The following is a 23,799-nucleotide window of genomic DNA, read 5'->3' as shown; positions in this document are numbered from 1 at the left end:
GGTTGGAGCATCTCTTGCTACGGCTGACAGAGAGGAAGCTACCAGGTAGTGGGGGACAGCAGATCACGGCCCCCAGGAGCGGGCACTGCTTTCAGGTACGAATTCACAGCACGACACTTTTCCTTGTGTTCCAAGCCACAGGAGCAATATTCTTTGTTTTAGCAATTTTCTCGTTAACTGTAATGCAGTTCAATAAAAGAGACAAATAGAATCCATTTACATTAAGAAACGAATGTTTTGTTTGCCCTTTTTTTTTTTTTTTGAACTTTTAGGTCTGCACCCCTCAGCTTATGGAGGTTCCCAGGCTAGGGGTCAAATTGGAGCTGCAGAGGCCGGCCTACACCACAGCCACAGCAACGGGGGATCCTTAACCCACTGAGTGAGGCCAGGGATCGGACCTGCAACCTCACGGTTCCTAGTCGGATTCATTTCCACTGCACCATGACAGGAACTCCTTGTTTGCTTTTTAAAATCAGTGTTTGAACCATTCCACATTTGGTCCTAAGAATATAAATCACTTAATCCTTCTGATTCTGTTTCATCATCACTAAGAAACAGGTAAACAAATACTTTCCCTAATCTGGAAAGGGCAAAATTATAGAAAGAGAAAACAGATCCGATCAGTGACGGCCATGGGTGGGGGAGTGGGCGGAGGGTCTGATTACAAAGGAGCAGCAGGAGGGAGCTGCTGAAGCCATGGAGCTGCTCTGCAAGGGACGGTGGTGATGGGCATTCGACACCAGGCACTTGGCAGAACCCCTCCAACTATATGCCACCGCCGCTGGCGAGTAAATTCTACTGAGAGTAAATGTTTCTAAAACTCAACTTGAATGTGGAGAGGAAAGACATAATACAGACTGGGACAAAGGAATTATATTCCAAATGAATCACCTAATCACTTAGACACTGACCTCCGTAACTTTGGAGAGCAACATTTTAACTGAATTCTGTACCTAAAGACGAAAAGAACTGTGCCCAAACACCGTACTTGGTAGCAACTCTGTTTCTTCTGGGGTACGGAGTAGAAATTCTGAACCTATTTGTGTATTAGAATTGAATGATAAGTAAATACATTACGTACATAGTGAGAGCCAGATTTCTCACAGTCAGAGGAGAGTTACAAATTAAAAAAAAAAGGATGCCACAGCAGATTGGGTTCACAGTATCAACCTGGTCTCTTTTAAGATATATACTGAACACACACAGATACATACAGAATGGAGGTATGTATATGCCAGAGTTAATATACAGACATGTATTTCCCACATCCGTCCACTGAGAAGGGCTACAAGGAGTGACATCCCACCAGCAATTAGCACACCGAACACCTAAATTACTGGTTTCTAAATGCCATTTTTGAATAAAAGGAACCAGGGTTCCTTGGAAAACTGACTGACTCCAGGGCTGATGATCAAGGAAATGAGGCAGTGAAAACACAAGCTGAACCTGAGCCTGAAGCATCCTGTAATGACAGAAAGTAAGGAAGTGCTAAATCATATTTCTATAGAGAGAGAGAACTCGTCTTTACAGAAAAATTCCAATTAATAAATGTAGATGGAATGATCAAAATAGAAAAATCACCAGTATCACACCACAGTCATAACTGCTATATGCAAGACGCACTGACAGATGCTAAAATAAATGAATGAAAGTTTAGTCGAAAACAGATATTGATGTGGTCTCAACGGATCTTTCCCCAAATGTGTATTCATTAACTGCAGAGGGAAAACACTACTCTGACAGTGGATAAACCTGACAGTCATCACCTTCGCCGACACACGTCACCAGGGATGCATTCTGCTATTACGTCCCCAGAAGTGGCACCCTGAGCAGGACAGAGCACCTCCTTCCCCAAAAGCACAGCCTCCGCCTAATCAGGAGAAACATCAGGCAAATCCAAATTGAGAGATGGTCTAAAAATGCCAAACAAGTAGTCCTCAAGAGTGTCAAGGTCGTGAAAGAGCCGAGAGCTGGCCGCGTCTTGCATACACCAGTGTATGTCTGAGTCGTACTCGAGTCTTACAGACGCCACCATTTTAATAAGCAAAGTAATACATGTGCCACATATCAAGGCGGTTCAAGTCCTTCTTTTCTCCCTATTAAAATTAACTTTCAAAAAGGCTGAGCCGTTCTCAGAATGAATAAGCCAGAAATGAGCCCTTTCTTTACCTTTATGCTTAAGCAGATGCCAAGATCAAATAAGAGTTAAGACAATTAGGAATCATACCTTGCTAGCACAGGTGGCATATCTGAATATAATTACATTTTAAAATAAATTTACAAATGTTATTCTGAAAATCATTACTTTAAACAACTGAAAATATTTTTAAAACTATACTACATGATGTTCCTCTCAAAGCTCTTCTTCAAGGAAACAAAACCTCTCAGAAGTCCTAAACCACTGATGCATTACAAAGGGTGATGAAGTGTCTGACGGTACACAGAACTTTAAACTCTGAGATAAACAGAAAATGCCAAGAATAAGAATGTTCTAAAAGGGGTACCTTACATCACCTGGGTTTTAAAACATTCTTGAGGGTATGTCAATGCCCAGTCCCAAATCCTAAAAACATTATTATATCACTTCCCACACAAAGTACAAGCCTTCACGCCTGCCTGTCACGTGCACACGAATCCAGCCGACGGCACGAGGAGAACCACATACCATGTCACGGTGCTCCAAGGCTGCCCCGCATTTAAGCAGCTCTTCCACGATGGGCAGGTGTCCTTCTTTGGATGCGGATATAAGTGCTGTCCAGTTGTCCTTGAACACACAAACACAAGTGCTATCACCGCAAAACCAAAAATAACCCTCCAAGTGAGGAAATTAAATCTGAATTTACATACCAGATGATCCTACCAAATTGACATGCTTTGACCCACTCTAAACCACTCTAAAATAACACGCACAAGCATACACTTTGTTAAAAATGTGTCTGTCTACATGTATGACTACAATGGGGCAGAAACGGTTTCACAACTGCTTGTTCTGTCTTTTCACTGGATTTCTAATCACGTATGGCATTTTTCAAAAAGGACAACAGATGACTGCCCACACTCAAAGCCAATCCTTGTGGTCGGCAACCATTACTACAAACTGAAATTAAAGAGCCTGTGGCCAGATTTAAGAGCACATTTACCAACCATTAAGTTAAAGCGATTCCATATAATGAGCTTAGAAACTATGTGATAAAGAACAATTCTCCTTTATTTTTTACATAAAAGTTACAAGTATCCTAGCCTAACTTTGATTCATGAATGTACTGTAATTTAATTGAAATGATCATTCAGCTGAAACCATCAATACCATCCATTTGAATCATAAAAACAAACAACCCAACAAAAAACCAACTGTGTGACCCTGAAAAACAATTGCTAGGAAACAGAGAAAGTAAGAGGAAAGGGAAGAGTGATTTATCAGGAGGGACCACATCTCTCTGGCTTAGCTCACACAGTGACATTTACAGTAATGAGATACCTTTATGGGAAGTTATTTAACAATATGCCTTGGGCGCGGCGATCTTCTAAGGTAGGCATTACTTGTACCTGCATGCGCTCCTCATTCAGTCCATGCCACTTACACATAAAAAACATGAAGAGCTGGGACCTTTCATTGAAAGCAAAAATTTCTCTTGGATTAAAAAAAACTGACTTAGCGATTATCTGGCAGAGCTGAGGTACAACAAAGGACAACCCATCATCTATTACTTTTGCGTCCCTTCTTAAAAACAAACAGCAAAGGAAAACAAAAAAGACACGTGAGTAAATTATTTCAGTATCTACCAAATCTTCCAGGTTGCAGTTAGCTCCATTCTTGATTAATTCCTTCACTATCTCCAGATTGCCTTGTTCAGCAGCTATCATCAGCGGAGTCTGGCCGCACTAGAGACAGGGAAGCACAGAGAACTTGTCAGGATGCTGCACTTTAGCTGAAACACCAGTTAAACACACCACACTTACATTTTCATGATGTTAAGCGCTATTTACAGTATATCATTCATTTAGAAACACATGTGAACTCTTAAGTTTTCAGTTTATTAAGCATGTAAAAGCCAAAGAGAAAATAAAACTTTTTAATGAGAGAATCAGTCGTCTGTTTTTGGCACTTCAATTTTATTTAAAATAAGTAAACACAAATAATTCCAGGCACCAAAAAGTAACTACCACGAAGTTGATAAAAATCCTAGAATATCTATCGTAACCAAATTCTCTAACGATACAGTTAGAATATGATGTTTTATTGCATATATAAGATGTTTTATCAGGACTAGAAGGAGAAAATTAAAACAATATAGGTGTTGTGTATATTAAATATAACATATTAAATATTAAATTTGCACAGCTTCCCTTATAACCTGAACTCATTAAACTAAATCTCCCAGCAGCTACATGGAGCTGCCCAGCCTGTGTGCTCAGAATGAGTCCCAGCAGCAGGAGCAGTGCTCCCTCAGCCCTGAGACGGGGCAGGGCCCGGGCATCTGGACCCTGGGCCAAGTTCCCGCCAGCTGCAAGCCTCATCCATCTCAAGTGCAGTACGCGCAGGACCATTTTCTGTAAGTGCGTGATACGAAACAGGTCAGAAGCACTGGGTTAGCAGACAGTACTGCGGGTGCTAAAACATACTAAGGTACCTGAGAAAAAAACCACACCAAAAATTCGGTTCAATTAGACAAGTATTTATTTACGTACCTACTTACTCAATGTCTATCAGTGTGGGGGGAAATACCTGTGATTTTTTTTAAATGCTCCTCTGGGACCATTCCACTGCCTAAAATCCGCAATGGTTTTCTACTGCCCTTTTCAGTTTTTTTGTCTTGTTTTCTATTTTTTGGAGGATCGCTGATTTGCAATGCTGTAGTCGTTGCAGGTGTACAGCAAAGTGACTCAGTTATCCATAGACACATATCCATTCCTTTTTCCCACACAGGACTTCACGGAACCTGGAGTCGCCCTCCCTGCGCTGTTCCGTAGGTCTCGTTAGGGTACTTTACACACACTGACGCGTCTGTGTCAACCCCACCCTCCCAATTTATCCCGCCCTCCCTCCTGGTTTCCCCTTTGCTAACCCGAAATTTGATTTGGAAATGTGTGAGTCTGTTTCTGTTTTATAAAACACATTCTTTTGCATCATTTTATTAGCATCGACGTATAAGTGATACCATACGATACTTGTCTTTCTCAATCTGACTTAACTGCACTTAGTATGGCAATGTCTAGGTCCATCCATGTTGCTCCAAATGACATTATTTCACTCTTTTTTAGGTAAGTGACAGAATCCTTACGAGGCCTGTGCCCTATAAAAACCTCAATGATGGAGACCACAGCAGGCCCACCTGGAAGCCTCGTCTGTGCCATGCCACGCCCTCCTCACCAACGTGCCTTCAAGCCCTTTCCTACCCCTGGGCCCTCGGTCTTCCCTCTACCCCACCCAACTAACGGCCACCCCCTGGACTACTCCTGGGTCAAACGCCAAGGCCTCAGGGAAGCCCCGCTCCCTCTAATTTCATTTACTATACCAATCCTTGTTTGCAATTACACGTTTACTTGTGGGATTAACACCGGATTAGTCTGTTTCCCCTAAAGGCCCTAAAGAGCTTGACTGTGGGAAGCATGTTTGGTTTCTTTAATACTGTATCCCTAGTGTGAGGGGCAGTGACTGCCACCCAGATCCTCGAATACTGAGTAAATGGGTGAGCCAAGTCTGAAAGAATTTAAAAATCTACCAGTGGCAAAACGCAAACAAGCAAATCATTACAACAAGACAAAATAGAACAGATGCTACTACAAGAATACAAGTAAAGAGAAACACAAATACCGAGTTCAAGTACAAAGGTAAAGAGAAGTAAACACAGGCACTCTTCTACAACGACGGATGCTAAATTATATGTGGTGGTCGCACGTCATTCAACCAGGGTCATGAGGGAATGAGATATTCTGCATAGACAGATTTTGCAGGCGAAAAGTTGATCCTTTAAACACTAAGTCTGAGTACGACTTTTATGATAACCTTGCTGCTTCTTATACAGATGACCTTCCACATATTATGCTTGTGATTCTGAGTCATAATTACAGACAGCAATAATTACGCCAGGCTTGCCCAGGTCAGCTCTAATGTCTCTGACTTACTTTCTAGAGCATCTTTCTCCCTTCTAATAACTGGGATAAAAAGTGAGATATTAAAGTCACTGGTCTAACATATAAATTAAAGCCAACTTACTGAATCTATGGCCCTAAGGATACATGAATTGTACATCAGTTTTCCAAATTGTAATTTCAAAGACTCAGGGGCTTTCTGTTTCTTTTCTGGGCTCACAGTCACATTTCAGAGTTCACAAAGATGGGTGCTTTCAGAGCATGAGGGGAAAATAATAAGATGTGTACGAAAAACTAGAATACAACTAAGAAAGATGTCATGAATTCCATTAACTAGAAACAAGCCAAATGAAGGACCTGAATAGTCAAAACTTTCTCCTGCAGAAACTATTAGTTGTCCGGACCCATTCATTATCTAGAGCCACAAGATTTTGCTGGAGATAGCAGTGTGCTCAGTTAAAAAACCTCCACTGTTCAGCCTGACTCGCAGCTGGAAATAATCCTGGGGCACCACTCTGGCCAGGTCTCCCAGGGAAGCTCAACAATTAGACTAACTCAGTTGGCCTGTGCCCTTTTCTCGCCTGCCTGATCTATGGGCACAGTGCAGGAGCTGTAGCAAGACAGCTGGTGGAAGTAAGCAGCACGCATGAGGAGGGGCCGGAAGGGGCCTGGAAGATATTCTGAAGCCACCACTGCATCCTTGGAATGGCTCCTCCAGCTTGTCATTTTATGAGAAAAATAATCCTTAGTTTGAGTAAGCCACTATTTTGGCAGCTACACTATCCAAACAGAGAAGTGATGTTCGGGAAAGGTTTCCATTAAGTTTCATTCAATCTCAAAAGATAGAAGGCTATTTACCTTAAAAGTTGTGCCTTATCACAAAACCTATCTTATTTCTTCTACTAGTTCTTGCTTAGCCAGCCCAGTAAGTACAGCTGTGAGATACAGAGTGCCTTAGGAACAGGCACATGTGCTTTCACCGCAACATGAAGCACTGCAGGCCCCTTCCCTCCCTAACCGCCCCCCCCCCACATCCCAGCAGATCCCCTGCCCACTTTTCCCCAAAACTACACCATCGCAGAACCCCTACTCTAACTGATAACAACCTCAAACCAAAATAAACCGAAACAGGAGTTCCCATCGCGGCGCAGTGGAAACGAATCCAACTAGGAACCATGAGGTTGCAGGTTCGATCCCTGGCCTTGCTCAACGGGTTAAGGATCCAGTGTTGCTGTGAGCTGTGGTGGAGGTCGAAGACGCAGCTCAGATCCAGCGTTGCTGTGGCTGCGGTAGAGGCTGGCAGCTACAGCTCTGATTAGACCCCTAGCCTGGGAACCTCCATATGCCGTGGGTACGGCCCTAAAAAGGACAAAAGGCAAAAAACAAACAAACAAAAAACTGCACCAAAACAGAACACTGCACACAAACTGAAGTTCCCCACAACAGGTACCATATTTCATCTCAGCTTCCCAGAAGCTACAATGTGAAAACATCTACTCAGCATCTCTTTGCTCTTCCCAATTCCTAGGGTAGTCCCACTTTTATTTATTCAGGTGTACTTAAAGTAAGTAACCACTGCCTTCAGAGGATACAGACTTCTTTAAATAACTGAAATGAAACTAAAACATTTAAAAATTCTCCTTTGAGGAAGCTCCTCAATGGTTAAGAGCCCGACTAGTAACCATGAGGATGCAGGTTCGATCCCTGGTCTTGCTCAGTGGGTTAAGGATTCAGCGCTGCCGTGAGCTGCGGCATAGGTCACAGACATGCCTCGGACCCCATGTTGCTGTGGCTGTGATGTAGGCTGGCAGCTACAGCTCTGATTTGACCCCTAGCCTGAGAACTTCCATACCCTGTGGGTTCAGCCCCCCAAAAGTTAATAAGTAAGTAAATAAGATAAGAAAAAAGAAATACAAATAAATAAAATTCTCCTTTGAAATTTCCTTCAGGGTCTATTAATAAGCACATAACAAAATTCATCTCTTGAATTTAACTTTCCATTTCATTTTCTTAGACAGGAGAATAATGTCCAACCTCAACACTATTCCCTTGTACTAAGGAGAATTGAGAGTGACTTTTTGCTCTTTTCAAAAATACAGTTAAATTAAAGCCTTCACTACTCTACAAAGGGCAAAGACCTGCCATCAATATGAACATTCAGAGGCCAAGAGATTTATCTAGCTTACAAATAAAGTAGAAAAAAAGAAAGGAGGAAATTTACTAAGTGCAGCTGATTGTATACCAAGCACAGCATCAGGCAACTTTCCCCAAATTATTTTATTTTATTGATGTAACATTTAAGAACTCTTTTGGACACTGATAACCAAAACACATTAACATGAAGTAATTAAGTACTTCACTTTTTAAAGGCAAGAAAGAAGTGACCTTTTTAGAATTCTTTAAGAATTCAATTTTATCAGAAGTTACAGAAGCCAAATGCTAAAAAAGTGCCTTGAGAAAGCTACTTTCTCTGCAACCTTCACACTGAGCCATCATTGAACAATCCTGGGTTGTTTCAAAATATTATTTTAAAAGTCCAATTTTAATTGATGTAATACATAACACTACGCTGGATGTAAATATTCGTTAAATGCTGCCTCATGCCTGATGCCAAGTTAAGCTCTACACCAAGGACACGTCATCCATTATGTGCATAAGATGAATACAATTTTACGCTTATCGAGGTGCTGTTCTTTCCTTCCAAGTGAAGCTACTTTCTCAATATTCCCAAAGAAAATGTCTATGAAGTAAAACTTCATCTTTTTAAATTATCATTTTATTATTCCAAATATGCTAATATATGCTAATATATACTTCCATAAGTAGTTCTTTTATAAAAATGAACAATCTCCAATTACAAATTTTATCTCATTCATTTACAATTATTGACTATTCATAATCACAGAATGGAACAATTATGTCAGCTAACCAAAATACTCTTTGTTCCATATAGAATCACTGAAAATATAGATCTTATCATTAGATGAACTTATTCTGAAGACTCAAAGAAAGGCAAAAGAGCGCCAACGGATCATGGTTTATCTGAAGTCAAATAGAACAGGGCTCAATCTGGATTTCACCAGAAAATATCTTGGCTAGGACACTAAGGAATTAAGCCATTTTTCTGTAAGTCAAGATAAATTAGAGTATAATTCTTTATCGGGTTGCTATGCAAATTAAATGAGCTAAATATCCAGAACCATTATTATATTTAGATAAATATTCAGTAAAAACATTAGCTATCATAATTGTATTATGGTAATAAAATTTGTGTACACTATTCTTTATTAACAGTTACCATGTAATAAAATCAGGTATCCCATGTCAAAAATAACCATAACAGGAGTTCCCGTTGGGAGTTCCCGTCGTGGCGCAGTGGTTAATGAATCTGACTTGGAACCACGAGGTTGCGGGTTCGGTCCCTGCCCTTGCTCAGTGGGTTAACGATCCGGCGTTGCCGTGAGCTGGGGTGTAGGTTGCAGATGCGGCTCGGATCCCGCGTTGCTGTGGCTCTGGCGTAGGCCGGTGGCTACGGCTCCGATTAGACTCCTAGCCTGGGAACCTCCATATGCCACAGGAGCGGCCCAAGAAATAGCAAAAAGACAAAAAAAAAAAAAAATAACAAAGTAATAACTGTTGATTCAGCAGCTTTAAAAACACACAATAGCTGCATGTCATGGTCACGGCAGCGCTGTTCACAACAGCCAAAAGCAGGAAACCACGCAAACGTCCATCAGTGGAGAGGAGGAGACACAACGTGGTCTAAACACACCCTGGGAGGCCAGTCGGCTTTCATAGGAAGGAAACCTTGTCACACGCTACAGCATGGGTGAATCTCGCCAACATCACACCAAATCAAATGAGCCCGTCCCTAAAAGACAAACGCCGGAAGCGTCCCCTTATGTGAGGTGCCCAGAGCAGTCAATTCATAGAAACCCAAAGGAGAACGGTGGTTAGCAGGGCCTGGGAGGAGGGCGGAACAGGGAGTTGCTGCTCAGTGGTTATGGAGTTTGCAATTCGAAAAAGTTCTGCAGGTATTTTATAACCATGAATTTCTTAACACTACTGAACACCCCTGAACTGTACACTTAAAAATGGTCAAGATGGTAAATTTTATGTTATGGGCTTTTTTCCCCACTATAAAAAAGTCATAACTAAAACTCTTTGCATGTCTCACACAGACACACATCTGTGCACACATATGCACACGCATACATCTGTGTAAAACTAACCTCACTCCTCATGCATCTTATTCACAGGCAAGAAGAAAATTACACTTATTGAAAATACAGTTCTAAGAAAATGGATTATTTTCCTCATGTTTTATAAAGCATAAATACTTTGCCACTTAAAAAATACATACAAAAAGTCTATTAGTCCCTAAAATGTTGCCACTGGGCTGCTCGTGATGAAATAATCAGCACTTTGCTTGTACTGTTGAACTGAAATATCTAATCCGAGTTAATGAAAATGGTAAATATACACTGGCTTGTCTTATTCAACAGAACCCATGACCCATTTAACTGTCTCTCAAAGGGGTCGGGTCTTTAAAGTCCCCAGGTGTGTGGAATGAACAACTCAGAAAGAGAGTTGAGGCTCCAAGAAAGAAAATGTTTCAGAAAGTCCTAATTTTGTTTGGCTAATCTATTTTTTTTTTTTTTTTTTTTTTTTGGTTAATCTGTTTACAAGAAGATTGTGTCTAGAAGCTCTTCTAAAGCTTCCTAGAAACACTTTTGATTTTAGTAACTAAACCTTTTGAATACTGATTATTCTATCTGGGAAAAAACATAAGTCTCAGTCATGAGGTCAATATTCAATCATTTACGTAAATTCAAATGTATTCCAAAAATACAGAATTCAAAGTACTTTTAACGATAAGAAATTATGTCCATATTACTGAGGGTGAGAACTGCATATTTCTTATTTACTCACCTTTATCCTTAGCACAACGCCTTGTACAAAGCAGGTAGTCAACAAACATTTATTTTAAAAAAGAATTTAGTTTTAGAAACTCGGTCTTACCTCATTTCTCTCATCCACATCTTTGCATTTTTCAAGAAGTGCTTTCAAAGCAGGAATGTTTTCTTCTTCGACATAATTTATTACACTCTGTGATATCAGAACTGACATGTTCACAGGAAGCTACGGTTATCTTTATTCCAATACCTGTGAAAGCAGATTAGATAAAATACAAATAAATTGCAGTTTGGAAAAAAAAAACAAAAACAAACTACAAATGCAGTTACTACTAACGCCAGCATCTTTCTTAACCTTGAGCTTGTACAAATGAGACCTCCACTGGCAGGAGTGAAAACAAGGCCCCATAGCTCAGCTATCAAAATGCCCAGCCCTCTCTTCCCAAGACGCACACTCATCTCACTCTTAACTCATCCCAACTCCAGATCCACCCCCGCAAGCCCGCCTCTCCATCACCGCCCACAAATAAGAGAGAGGCTCCGCGGCTCCTCCTGCTGTCTTCCCCATCTCAGGAGATGGCCACTCCGGCTCCAGTCTTCCAAGGCCAAAACCTAGGGGTGTCCACGACTTGGCTCTTCCTCTCACACTCTACAATCTATTAGCAAATCCCCCGGTTCTACCTACGAAGTAAATTTCACTCTATTACTCCTCACCGCCTCCATCTCAACCCCTGTGGTCCAGGCGCCGTGACCTCTCACTAGATCCCAGCCCTTCTCCCTTCTGCCACCCTGCCTTCCCCACAGTCCATCCTCCACAGGCACCCACAGTGATCTTTCGAAAATGGAAACGTTGGACGAGAGCTTCTTAAATCATAACATACATCAGAATCACCTCGAGAGCTTATAACACAAGACGCCTGGGCCCTCCCCTCAGAGATACGGACAGGTAGGTCCAGGTGCGGCCCCTGAATCTGCGCTTCAACAAGCTCCCAGGTGCTGCTGCAGATGCTGCTGCTGCTGCAGATGCTGGCCAGAGACACGCACCTTGCACAGTGCAGAGTCAGATGCCACCCCTCCTTGCTCAAAGCCTTCCAGTGGCTTCCCAAAGCCCTCAAGGTCAAATCAGATGTTTCACCTTGGTCTAGAGGATGCTAGGTGACCTCTGACCTCATCTCCCACCCCTCTCCCTCCCCCACATCACCTCCGAGTACCTGACAGGCACTGGGCCATCTCCAGGCCTCCGCGCTGGCTCTTCCGTCCGCCTCAACGTCTCTTAACCAGACACACACAGGGTCTCTCCCTCACTTCCTCGAAGCTGTCCTACCTGCCCTGTTGCTCCACACACCTGCCTTTGCTCAGTTGGCTCCCTCCAAGCGAACACCTTTCTCGAAGCCACTCCACCAAGCCATCTGCTGCTCCCTCCAGTAGAACGGTCACCATGTTCTGCCCAATTTACCTCCAAATGTCTGAGATCCGCCCACCCCACTCACAGTGCCTTAGTGTCAGGGCTTCACCATCTATGCCAGTCAAGACTTCCAGGACTACAAGAGAAGAATTTAAGCTAGCTTATGGAAAACCAATTTGAAAATGTTAAGGATACTAGTTTATTTCCCAGAAACGCACTGTGGGAAAGGTGGGTGCCCCTGGACCTCGCAGGTGAGTAGAATTCTCCTTCTCTACTGGCTTAGGCTACCAACTTCTACACAGCTGGGAATATGGTTGCATAGCTCTTTAGCTTCAAACATGACAGTTTCAAAAACGAGAGAAAGCAAAAAAAGAGGAAAAATAAAAGAAAAAAACTAACTAAAAAATAAAACGCTTGTTCCCAAACCCAAAGTCCCAGTAAAGGGCTCTGACGGCCCAGGCTGTGTCAGGTGCCCACTTCGAGTACATAATCGGAGCTGGGAACAGGCCGTCCGGAAGGTTAAACCGTCCTGATGCTGCCTCCACAAAAGAGGAACGGTTGTGCTCCAGGTACCCGCCCCCAAAATGGCACCACAATCAATGTGAGAGTGTCCCAACTTTTGTTGCTGTTCAGATGAAATCTTCATTAGAATAGTTTTAGACTTACAGAAACACTGTGAAGACAGGACAGTGATGCCCACATGCCCACCGGCAGGTCTCCACTTTAGTCGCATCCTGCATTCACGTGGACAGTGTCCCAACCTGAACCTCCTCCCTCCCGTCTTTCTCCCGTCCAGTACGACTGCCACATTGAAGCAAGGGGGATCTAAAATACTCCTCTTAAAACCCGTCTGTTCATTCCCCAATGTTTCTTGATGGAAGAAGAGCAGATGACGGCTTTATTACTCGTAAGATATTCGAGGAATTTAAAGCCTTAAAGTCATTGGAGAGATTCGAATCTGTAATTCCTGTGAAAGCCTTTGCCCCGTGCAGTGACAAAGTCAACCCTTGATGATGACGGTGAGGGCAGGTCCTTCAGAACCTGGCCCCTCCCACCACTCCAGCTTCACCTCTTTCTCTCCTCCCCAACCCTCCTCCCCTCCATCCCAACCCACTTCCCCACTCACATCCACGTTTCCAGCTCCAGCTGGGCTGCCTAGGTCTGACTCCTGACTTTACTGCTTACTAGTTTATCATCTGGGGCTAGTTTCTTGAACTCGGTGCCAAATTTCACCATCTTTAAGTAACTGCACAGATGTATGCAAAGAGATTCAGATAGGGCCAGATACATACAAACTCAGTAACTATTGGCTATTTTACATAATAACAAAATAGGGGCACTTCTTAACTAGCCTTAGTGGATTCCTCGGACTTGGATTATTCTCTGCCATGGGATTCTTTTGGTTTCCTTTGTGGGATCCTTATTTATTTCCTTCACAGTCCTTTTCCAAACTCCTAATTTACTTATTTACCTATCTAATAGCTGCCTCTCCCACTAAGCTTTATAAGAGAAAGAACTGTTGTCTTTTGTTTTATACCAAATATCCAACTCTGCACACTATGTTGCTTCATGAATGAATGTGCCTTCCAATTCAATCTATGGTCCACAGCACTTTTTTGTCTAATGGGAATAAAGGATTGTTACTGAACAAGTAGTAAGAAAATTAGTACCTTGACATTTTTTTGAAAAGGCAGCTACAGCCAATATCAGGGTTAGAAAAAATCTTTATTTTGCAATGAACTCATTTTTAGAACTTACGAACAAATTTAGTAGGCTAATATGACTTTGGTATATTCGAAATGCTTTCCAAAAAGGCTAAGTGGTGAACAGACGTACACTGTAACTTTCCTCCTTCACAGACTACACCAGCAGTTCCCCTTGTGGCGCAGTGCTTAATGAATCCAACTAGGAACCATGAGGTTGAGGGTTCGGTCCCTGGCCTTGCTCACTGAGTTGAGGATCCAGCGTTACCGTGAGCTGTGGTGTAGGTTGCAGACGAGGCTCGGATCCTGCGTTGCTGTGGCTGTGGCATAGGCCAGTGGTTACGGCTCCGATTAGACCCCTAGCCTGGGAACCTCCATATGCCTTGGGAGTGGCCCTAGAAAAGGCAAAAAGACAAAAAAAAAAAAAAAAAAAAAAAAGCAACAAACAAACTACACCAAACAACAGCAGCAACTGCGCTGCTCAGCACTGCTTTCTGTACCCTCCAGTGAGAACACAGTACATTCTGAATGTGGCCTCTGCCCAGGCCCTCCTAACCCCAGCCTCCCCGCTCCTCTTCTCATTTCGGCCTCTGGCAGCAGTGCCTCAGGGTGCAGCTCCCAGAGCCTCCTCTGTGCTCACACCTCCGGGCTGCGTGGCTGTCCCTGCCACCTCCGCAGTCTTCTCTCCCCCATCGCCCCGTCTCATTGTGGCCATCCAGGCTCCAAACTCCCAACAGGTGTCCTCTCTCTCAAGATAAAATCCCAAATCCTTGCTACAGCCTAAAAGGCCCCGCGCAAGCTGTTCCACCCCTTCTTCACCTCCCACCACTCTTTCTCCTTCACTTTGCTCTGGCCACACAGGGTCTCTGCTCAAAGGTCACCTGATCAGAGCTTCCCTGACCACTGTTTGCAAAACAGCCATCACCCGGCTATCACTCCCCATTCCATAACCCCGCTTTCGTCTTCCATGTAACATGTAGCATCACTCAACAACTCTTTCATTTTTTAATGTTTTTGTCCGCCTCATCATTCTCCAGCCCACCTCAAAAATGCAGCTCAATGAGAGGAGGGACTATTTGTGTGTTCTGTTCGCTGCCAAGTCCCCAGCATACAAAACAGTGCCTGGCACCCGGCAGATACCCATTGTCTAAGAATGAATGAGCACACCTGCCCTGATGCACCCACCTGGAATGCCTGGCCCCACTTGAACTTTCTAACAGAAACTCTGCTTCAAAACCCAGCTTGTGGGACCTCCCTCCTCCTTCCTTCTCTGATCCTGTCCTGCCCTGGACACCTTCACCCAGGACACCTTGTGTGATGGATACTCAGAGGATGACGCGTAGGATAATGTAGCACAATGATGAATTTCCTGTGAGGTCCCTGAAAACAAGAACAGGTCTTACTCATCTTTTCATCCTCAGCAACTAAATAAAAGCTTGGTTACACTGCCAATAAATGGATATGGAGTTAACTGCAACATAACTACATAGCCTACGTGTACCCTACATTTTAACTTAACACTTGGCGAATCTGATTAAGGCATAGAAGAGAGTTCTTTGTACTATTCTTACAAGTCTTCCGTAAGTTTGCAAAATAAAATACAAAATGTAAACACACACACACACAAATGTCTGACAAAGCCCTAATTGGGGCAAGCATTTTTCCTCATTACAATATTACATAAGACTGGAATGAGTATAGGAAAGAAAAGTAGCTATAAACATTGACCTCGGTTGTTTAAAAAAAACAAAAATTGAAAATCTTCAATTTCCAAATCTAGTTACTTCTTTCCCCCAATCAGTTATGTGGATTGTATGTGCATCACCCTGAGATACATGAAACTTAAAACAGTTACCAAAGACAGTGACTAAGCTGAAGACTTTGGACTTAGATTCCTTTAGACTAAGATTAAGCAGAAATGGTATAAAATAGTAATAAAGAAATACATAAATTCAATTATAAATGGAAGCTTCTTTGCCTTCAGCTACCCGGAAAATATCCTTTAAACACATCTATTAAGGAAAGGTGATCTGTCACGTAATTCTGAGCAAGTGCATGTAATTCTACCCAGCTGTAACCGAATAACAGTTGGCTCTAATCACAGTTTGTTGGAAGCCTATAATTTGCAATGCACTGTGCTTCAGGTTATCACCGACAAGTCGAAAAAGATGCTATTCTTGCCCTGCAGAGGCTCAGGGCTCTTTAAAGTTCTGGAGGAGAAAAGAGGGAAGAGAGAAACCCCACTGAAATAAAGCTGATAAAACACCGGCAACTATTGGCTGGAGGTGGGGTTGGGTATGTTGGGGTTCGTGACAGGATTCTCCACTTTGTGTATCTGGGGGGGTGGATACTAGAGCAGGCTTTGCTGGTCATTCAACATGAAACGCCGGGAATTCTGGTCACCTCTGCATTCATCCATCCATCCTTCTTTACCACTGTTTCTTAACGGGGAGAACTTCACAAGTCTTACCTTCGCAACTTCAGAAGCACCTAAAATAGTTTCTTGTGCACATGAAAGAATGGATAAACGCTTCCTGGACTGAATTTGATCAGGCCACATCACAGGTATTAGCTTAACAACAGAGAACCGTCTGCCACAGCGGACAGTTATAAAATGACTCCCATCAGCCAGGCTTCCAACAAGACAAATCATGAGTTTGATCATCAGTCTGCCCAGTAAATCAGACTGTCCTTTGAAGGCCAGCTCTCGCCGTCCCTCCTTCAGAGGCTTTCCTTCTGATCAGCGCTGCTTTGCCCCGTAAATGAGTCCTTGAAACAGGTTCCACTCTCCCCGATCTTAAAGGCCCTCATCCCCAGAGCCCACCCGCCTTTCCCGTCATCCCCCTTCATCCTCAGAAAGACCAGGATCTCCCTCCTCCCGACAGACAGGGCCGCCCAACCCACCAGCAGACAGCCCAGAGGTCTCAATTGCAAAGTCACCCCCCACCCCCGCCACCCAGGGAGGTTTCCCTGCTGCCACTCCCTCCGGGACCAGCTTAGGTCCTCCTCTCCCACCTCCTCCTCCTCCTTCTTCCCCCCACCCCCCACCCCACCCCCCACTCCTCCAGAGCAGTCTCGTTAAAGATTCTCTGCCCTTTACTGCAGTGACTGTTCCCAGGTAGGAAGTTATGTCTGGGTTGGTCACCCCTGTTTCCCCCATGCCTGAAACATTTCCAGGAACATAGGACAGGCTCAGAAGACATCATGTGAACGAAGGAAGCCCAGGGGCAAGATCTCATCTGATCTGCAAATACTTCCTGGGCCCACAACAGCCTTTGGTGGGTCCCTACCAAGCCTTCAATAAGCTCACTATCCATCAGGAGACATGAGAGAGCTTCACTGCGAAAACAGCACCTACATATCCGAGATGCTTTTACATCAACTACCTTATTTGACTTTCCATTAACCTTAAGTATTAGTTCTCATGCTACGGGTGAGAAAATAGGTTTCATACACAAGTAACTTGCCCAACACAATTCAAAAAAGCAAATGCTGTAGCAGCAAGATAAATCCAAATCATAACTGAAGGTAAACAGCACTGGAGAAACCCAAAGTGCTAAGACAGCTCCGAACAGAAGTTCTTACTCGCACTGGACCATCATGGGCGTATGACTCCGAGTTGATCCTGTAAGAATGGATCCAGTGGGTGGGAAATGAATGAAGGACATACGAGGCAAAAAGAGCAGCATGAAAACAAAGAGAATGCTGACCGGGGAACTACACAGCGTATGTCCAGGAAACAATGAACAGCACGTCTGGGGTGTATAAGTAAAAAATCAAGGCTAGGACTGGAAAATGAGGGTGATCAGATGTGTAATCTCTTCAAGGATAAACGCTGTCTCTCTTTAGTTCTTATATCCCCAGCACCTGTTACCAGTCTAAAGCCATCACAGATAACTGTCAAACGGAATACCCGAATCGGAGTACCAAGGACGCCTCTCCTACAGGACTTGGCCTGCCCATACCTCCTGCTACCCTCAACGGCCAGGTTCTCTGCCATCGTCACCAGGGATGAGCTTATGAGTTCATGTGACTGCTCAAAAAGACAAACTGGTCAGATTCCTCTCTCTAGAACTGGAAATTAGAAAACCAGAGACCCAGTCATTACGGGTCACATGCAAAATGATACAGCTTGGAGACAGACCGTTTTGAGTCAGCAGAGAGAGGGCTCAATAGATTTCACAGAGAAAAAGACTCCTATCAAGTGAGAAAACGAATGTGGCCCCTGAGAGGGACACGGAAGGCGGAGGTGCCTTACATCCCGGTTTCCTGCTGATTCTCTCGCCCTGTAAATCTCCTTTGCCCTGAGCTAAAGGAGTAAGTCTCTGTTCCTTGCCTTCTCAACAGCCCTGACTAATACAGTAGCAGAGAAACAGAGTTCTTGAGTAAAAGCAGGGAGGGGGGGTGGTACACTGTCACGATCCGAGGGAAAGTTTCACCCCAGTGGAGTGTGCGGTCCAGAATGGGCACCGTGGATACCATCAGGGAGCCACCAAAACAGCCCACAGGAGAGGGGACAGGTGGTAGTGATGGAGAAGAAATGCGAGACACGAACTTAAACAGTATAAAATTCCCCATGTTGGACCCGTGACCTCCCGAATATCCAGCAGAGAGATTCTGGATGTAGAAACTAAAAATCATGTGACCTGAGATAAAAGAACAGGTCAACGATGACACCAAGCACAGGTGACGGACGGATGGTGCGGCCATTAACAACAACAAAAGTGAAGCCAGGAGGAAGTCAGGCTTTCCCGTGCTGGGTTATTGATGGCCCCTGCCTTCCCCACCATTCTCGCTGGGTGAATGAGGCCAGGCTGAATTTAAGGTGCCCCCCAAAGGCCTGAGTTAGAGAATCCACCCAGTATGTGGAAAAGCAGATCTGGAAATCATTCACAGAGTGCAAAACAAAAGATTCCCAAACGTGTGTGCATCAACGTGACTCAGGAAGCTTGTCAAGATTCAGACTCCTTGGGCTTCTCCCCCAGAAAAATCTATTCAGTAGATGTGGGGCACGGACATGTTAACAAGCACCCCGAAATGATTTTGATGAAAGCTACCTTGCTAGTAAAGCCAGAGAACAAAGAACACAAGCTTCCCGCTGCATTTCTCAACCGTGGTTCTGCATCAGAACTCCTAAGGTGCTTCAAAAAAAAAAAAAAAAAAAAAAAAAAAAAAAAAAAAAAAACCCAATGTCTGATGCTCAGTATTGACAAAGTGGAGGCAGGGACAAAACCTATCAGAATCACCCATCTGAAAGCCAGAGTCCCGAGCCACACCCCAGGCCCGGTGAATGGGAATTCGGAGAGGAAGGCTAAGAAAGCTACATTTTTAACCAGTGCCCCTAGCGGCCCGCAAAGATGGCTCCATAAATAAATAATAATAATAAATCTTCATTGGTTTAAGCCTTTCTCTGTGTCAAAACACGTTCAAAGAAGAACAATCCAACATCGCTGGCTGACAAACCGCGTCCCTATAAATAAACCGTGGAAGTATGGTAAATCAATAGCTTGCTGATACTTTGCCCGTAGAACGGCCTGCACAGGACAATGGAATAATGGAGCCCAAAACGAAAGCAAAGGGAGAAAAAGCAACCACCTGGCCCTTGGGAAAGAAACCTCGAACGCCCGTCTTGGACGATTCTCGACCTGGTGCGTGTGCCTGAGGCTGCTCCGAAGAACAAACACAACACCTGTTTCCCTAACATCCCCCATCGCAGCCGGGGGAGAGACTGACTACCTGAGACAGCAAGTCTGAGACCTTCCCCGCGCGCCAGCCACCGCGGACTGGCCGCGCGCCCCTACCCGGCCTCGCCTCCCCCTGCCCAGCCCCTCGCTCCCGGGCCTCGCCCCCGCCTCGCCCGGCCGCGGCCCCCTGCCCGCACCCGGGCTCGCCCGGCCCTTGCTCCCTCCCTGCCGGGCCGCCGTCCCTCCGTCCACCGCCTCGTCCTCCTCCACACCCCGCCACGGCCCCTTCCCCACTGGCCTCGCCCCCTACCCACCAGCCGCGGCTTCTCCTCGCCGACCACCACACTCTCCGTCTCCCAGCCCGGCCCCAGCTCGGCGCCCACGCCCGTGCGGAAAGGGCCCGATTTGCCGCAGGCGCTGTCAGAACCCGGGAAAGGCAAGGACCTCGGCTCTCGGCGCGTCGCCCTCACCACACCCGGCGGCCATTTTCCTCCATCACCCAGAACTGACAGGTCACGTGACTCGGGCGGCGGGCGGGGCGGCGGGTGGCCACGCCCCCTGCGGGTCGCGGGTGCAGCCCCAGGAAGGCGGGGCTGCCGGGGGCTGGCGGCGCCCGCCCGAGTCAGTGGGCGAGGCGGGCAGGTGCCGCGAAAGCAAGGCATCCAGGCCTGCCACGCTCCCCACCTTCTCTCTAGCCTCCAAACAGGTGTGTTTTGACAAAGGCCCCAGGCGATATTTTGTTCATTGTCAGTGTCTCGCTTCTTATTATGGTGAGTTTGAAATCCCTGTTCATGTGACAGTATCGTCAAAGCTTCTGCGGAGAAATAAACCACAAGTATAACTTCAAAAGATACTGCAACTACATCGCAAACGGAGGCCAGCTCAAATCCCTCCCTCTTGAACCCAGAAAAGAGAACGCCTGCGGGACCCATACTCCTGATCCGGAGAGCCCGCCGCCCCCCTTGCTTCCTCACTCCCCAGCAGACTCGGCAGAAGGGACCCCTAACCTCCCGCGGCCAAATGTGATTGACAGCTTGTCCAGTCGGTTTCCTTCCGATTCCCTTCCCTCCCTGGGCTTCTGTGACTCTGATTCTTCTGGCTTCCTCCCAGTTCTCCAGGGCTCCTCTCAGATTTCGCCTCCCTTACATTGGTTGATGTTTCCAAAGTTCTGCTCAAGGCTGGATTCATCCGCTTCCTGATCTAGCGTGATCCTCCTGCGCTGACATTGTGACGGCACCTGTCTCATGCCCCCATCCACCAAGACCAGAATTGGGAGGTCACGCACTTCTTCCCCTCTGCCTCCCTCCTGTCACCCAACCTGCCCACCACCCGACTCTAGCCCCTTGAGCTGTTTAAGGCCTCAAAGCTCCCCACCAGGACTGAACCCAAAGCCCCCAACTACTCTCCCTGTCTCTGCTGGTTCCCCACTAACTGCTTCTCCGGGATATAGAGGATCATGTCACGTCTTTGTCAGCGGCCTTCCATTCCCATAGAACAAAGTCCCAAATTGTCCTTAACACGCGAGGCTCCTCGGCAGCTGGCCCCTGCCAGACTTCTTGCTACTGTGCTGTCTGCCACTCTCCTCCCATCCTGCCCCCACCCGCAGGCTGGCCAGTTCCGTTCCTGGGACACTGGGTCTCGCTTTCTCACCTCCATTTTGTTCCCAAAGTGTTTTCCCTTCTCCCCTGGACACACTTCCCTGCCTCTTGGCCGTTAAGTCCAACAGATGCCTTCCATTTGTTTTGGGGGGATTGCAGCCTAAGAAGCCCCCTCTTATGCAGCTTTCTGCATGACTCAAGCAGAGTTCTTCATTCCACCTTCTGTGTTCATCTTCTTACTCCTCAGTCCTAGGACACAGTAGGTGCCCAAATATGTGGGTTAAAACACATTGAACCTGTTTGCTTGTCTCTCCCCTACAATAAAATTCACTCCATCCTTATTCCAGGCCAACTTCCCTCGCCCTGTTTAGAGCAGTGCGTGGCCTTGGCAAGTCTTTAGGGAAGAAACGGCAGCATTTACAGCTCCATCACACACTTTGGGGTGCCCTCTCATTGTCTCCTGAGTGCCACACCACATCTGATGGAGCCATGCTCCTTATTGGCTTTTTCCGTGAGTTACCAGATGGATCTACTGGGAGATGCTTTTTAATGGTGCACAGACGTGGCACATCAAAGTCATCTGTAGATCTTTTTAAAAATCAAAATTTGACTCTTGGGAATTTTTAAAATATCTTCCCAGCTGATTTCGATGAAACACCTTTCTCAAGTTTGACTTTTGTCCCATTGTGTCCAAATCAGTGATTTCAAACATGAATATCCCTTTTCCATGTCAAACAGTTTTTTGAGGACCTGCACAGGACAGCAGGTGGCCTTTCCATAACCACTGGTTGTGAAAGCAACATGGGAATGAGAATCTGTAATTTCACAGGGATCTGTAGCCCCAGGATGGGAGCTGGTGCTTTAATCACAAGGAACCATCTAAAGAGTCAGCAAGGCATTTGACAGGCTTTCTTTTTTGCTCAATTTGGGTTCCCCCCCCTTTTTTTTAATATTTTAATGAGTGCATTTTAGTATTCCTGGCATCTTTTGTAATCATATTTATTTTATTTTTTTCTATTTAAACACATCCTGAGAAGACAATCAAAAGTCTTACCGGACTGCCAGAAAGGACTATAACACAAAAGTGGTTCAGAGTCTCCAAGCAGGAGTTCCCTCTGTGGCACAGCAGGTTAAGGATCCAGCATTGCCAAAGCTACGGCATAGGTCACAGCTGTGGCTCAGGTTCAGCCCCTGGCCAGGGAACTTCCATATTGCCACAGGTATAGAAGGAAAAAAAAAAAAAGAATCCACAAGCAAAAATATTAAACATGAAACGAAACTTACTAGACTTCTTGACCCCTTCTGGGGTACCTTGCGGGAAAAAGCTGCACTGTCATCCCAGTGATTAAATTTTTTTTCAGGATTCCCACCCAGAGAAATTTCCCACCCAGGGAAAATCTGGATGCTGTTCTAAGCAAGCCTGTCTGAGATTTTTGACTTTCTGAGCTACTCTTGAGCACAAACTTGCCCTTCTCTAGGGATGTTGACTGGCTTTCTTGATGAGTGTGTGGACACAAATAGAAAACAGGGAGTGTGTACCAGAGGCCGAGCACCGACAGATCTCACCCAAGTGCGGCAGCTGCGAAATGATGTCTCAGGGAGGCAGGGTTCCTGCGTCCCCCAGTCCTTCCCTCTAGAGGACTGTTTTGAGAAGAGCTGCTCCTGTGACGGTCTTCTTTCCACCCCACCCCACCCCCCTTCACCCCTTCACCCCATAATTTCTGTAACTCCAGCAGCACCACCTGGTTGATGAACCCGCCCATCCACCGCAAGCCCAGGAGACTGGCTTTAGGCCGCCTGGCACCCACCAGGCGGGAGCGATGCTGAGCGGCGGTGAGCCAGCACCCTCAGCGGGCCTCTCTTGGGGACACTAGGAATGCAACCGCAAGTAAGGGGCAAGCTGGGACAGGAAGCTGTGGTCCTCCAGCTTGGGTGGTCCCCCAGCTTGGGTGGTCCCAAGCATCACCGCCCCACAGCTGGGGGGTTCTCTGTCTAGGAGTGGGACATTTCGTCCCAGACACTGACAGGGCAACTGGCCACTGACAGGACAATCTACCCGAACCCCCTCCCCACTTCTTCTCAACACCCCAGATAAAAAATCCCTGAAGACTGTACAGATTGTCCTCTGAAGAACACTTTTAAAGCAGTCCAGATGACAGCCGGGAAAGAAGCTCCTAGACACCGGCTTTCCTCGAACAAACGTGTGACTACAGGGTAAGAGCAGGGGCAGGTTCAAGGACAGTTAAGCGGGGGAAGCCCTGGAGCGGCGAACAGCTTTGGGACCCAGGGACCCTCACTGCAGGTCTCAACTGGGGAAGGGAGAAACCACAGCTTCAGGGCTTTGACTCATAGTCCAGGCCAAGCATGGAAGCACTAAAAAGAGAATTTCTGGAGTTCCCG

General features: G+C 45.6%; 1 protein-coding gene across 39 annotated transcripts in view; it reads right to left on the bottom strand.

Moving 5' to 3' along the window:
- The window catches only part of KIDINS220 (kinase D interacting substrate 220), a 94,965-nt gene extending 74,664 nt beyond the window's left edge, over positions 1-20,301 (bottom strand). For 28 of the 39 annotated variants that reach the window (XR_014842574.1, XR_014842573.1, XR_014842575.1 and 25 more), the window contains exons 1-4: positions 20,116-20,301; positions 11,116-11,259; positions 3,784-3,882; positions 2,666-2,764 (exon numbers count right to left, since the gene is read on the bottom strand). Coding sequence is in view for 34 of the 39 variants with exons in the window: in XM_021087890.2 (XP_020943549.2) it covers positions 2,666-2,764; positions 3,784-3,882; positions 11,116-11,223 (306 nt within the window). In the remaining 5 variants the exon portion in view is untranslated. Of the gene's footprint in view, positions 1-2,665; positions 2,765-3,783; positions 3,883-11,115; positions 11,260-15,302; positions 15,498-20,115 lie in introns of those variants that run through there. The other 11 variants (XR_014842576.1, XM_085020031.1, XM_021087878.2 and 8 more) reach the window with 1 other exon arrangement.
- Between the last annotated feature and the right edge of the window lie 3,498 nt (positions 20,302-23,799).

Source organism: Sus scrofa, chromosome 3, assembly GCF_054392235.1.
Source record: "Sus scrofa isolate SSC_HxYL_T2T_F1_AM1 chromosome 3, Sscrofa_HxYL_maternal_Yorkshire_Landrace_v2.0, whole genome shotgun sequence".
NCBI classification, from domain to species: Eukaryota; Metazoa; Chordata; class Mammalia; order Artiodactyla; family Suidae; genus Sus; species Sus scrofa.
Note: the sequence above shows the minus strand (reverse complement) of the source record. Positions and strands in the feature narration are given on the sequence as shown.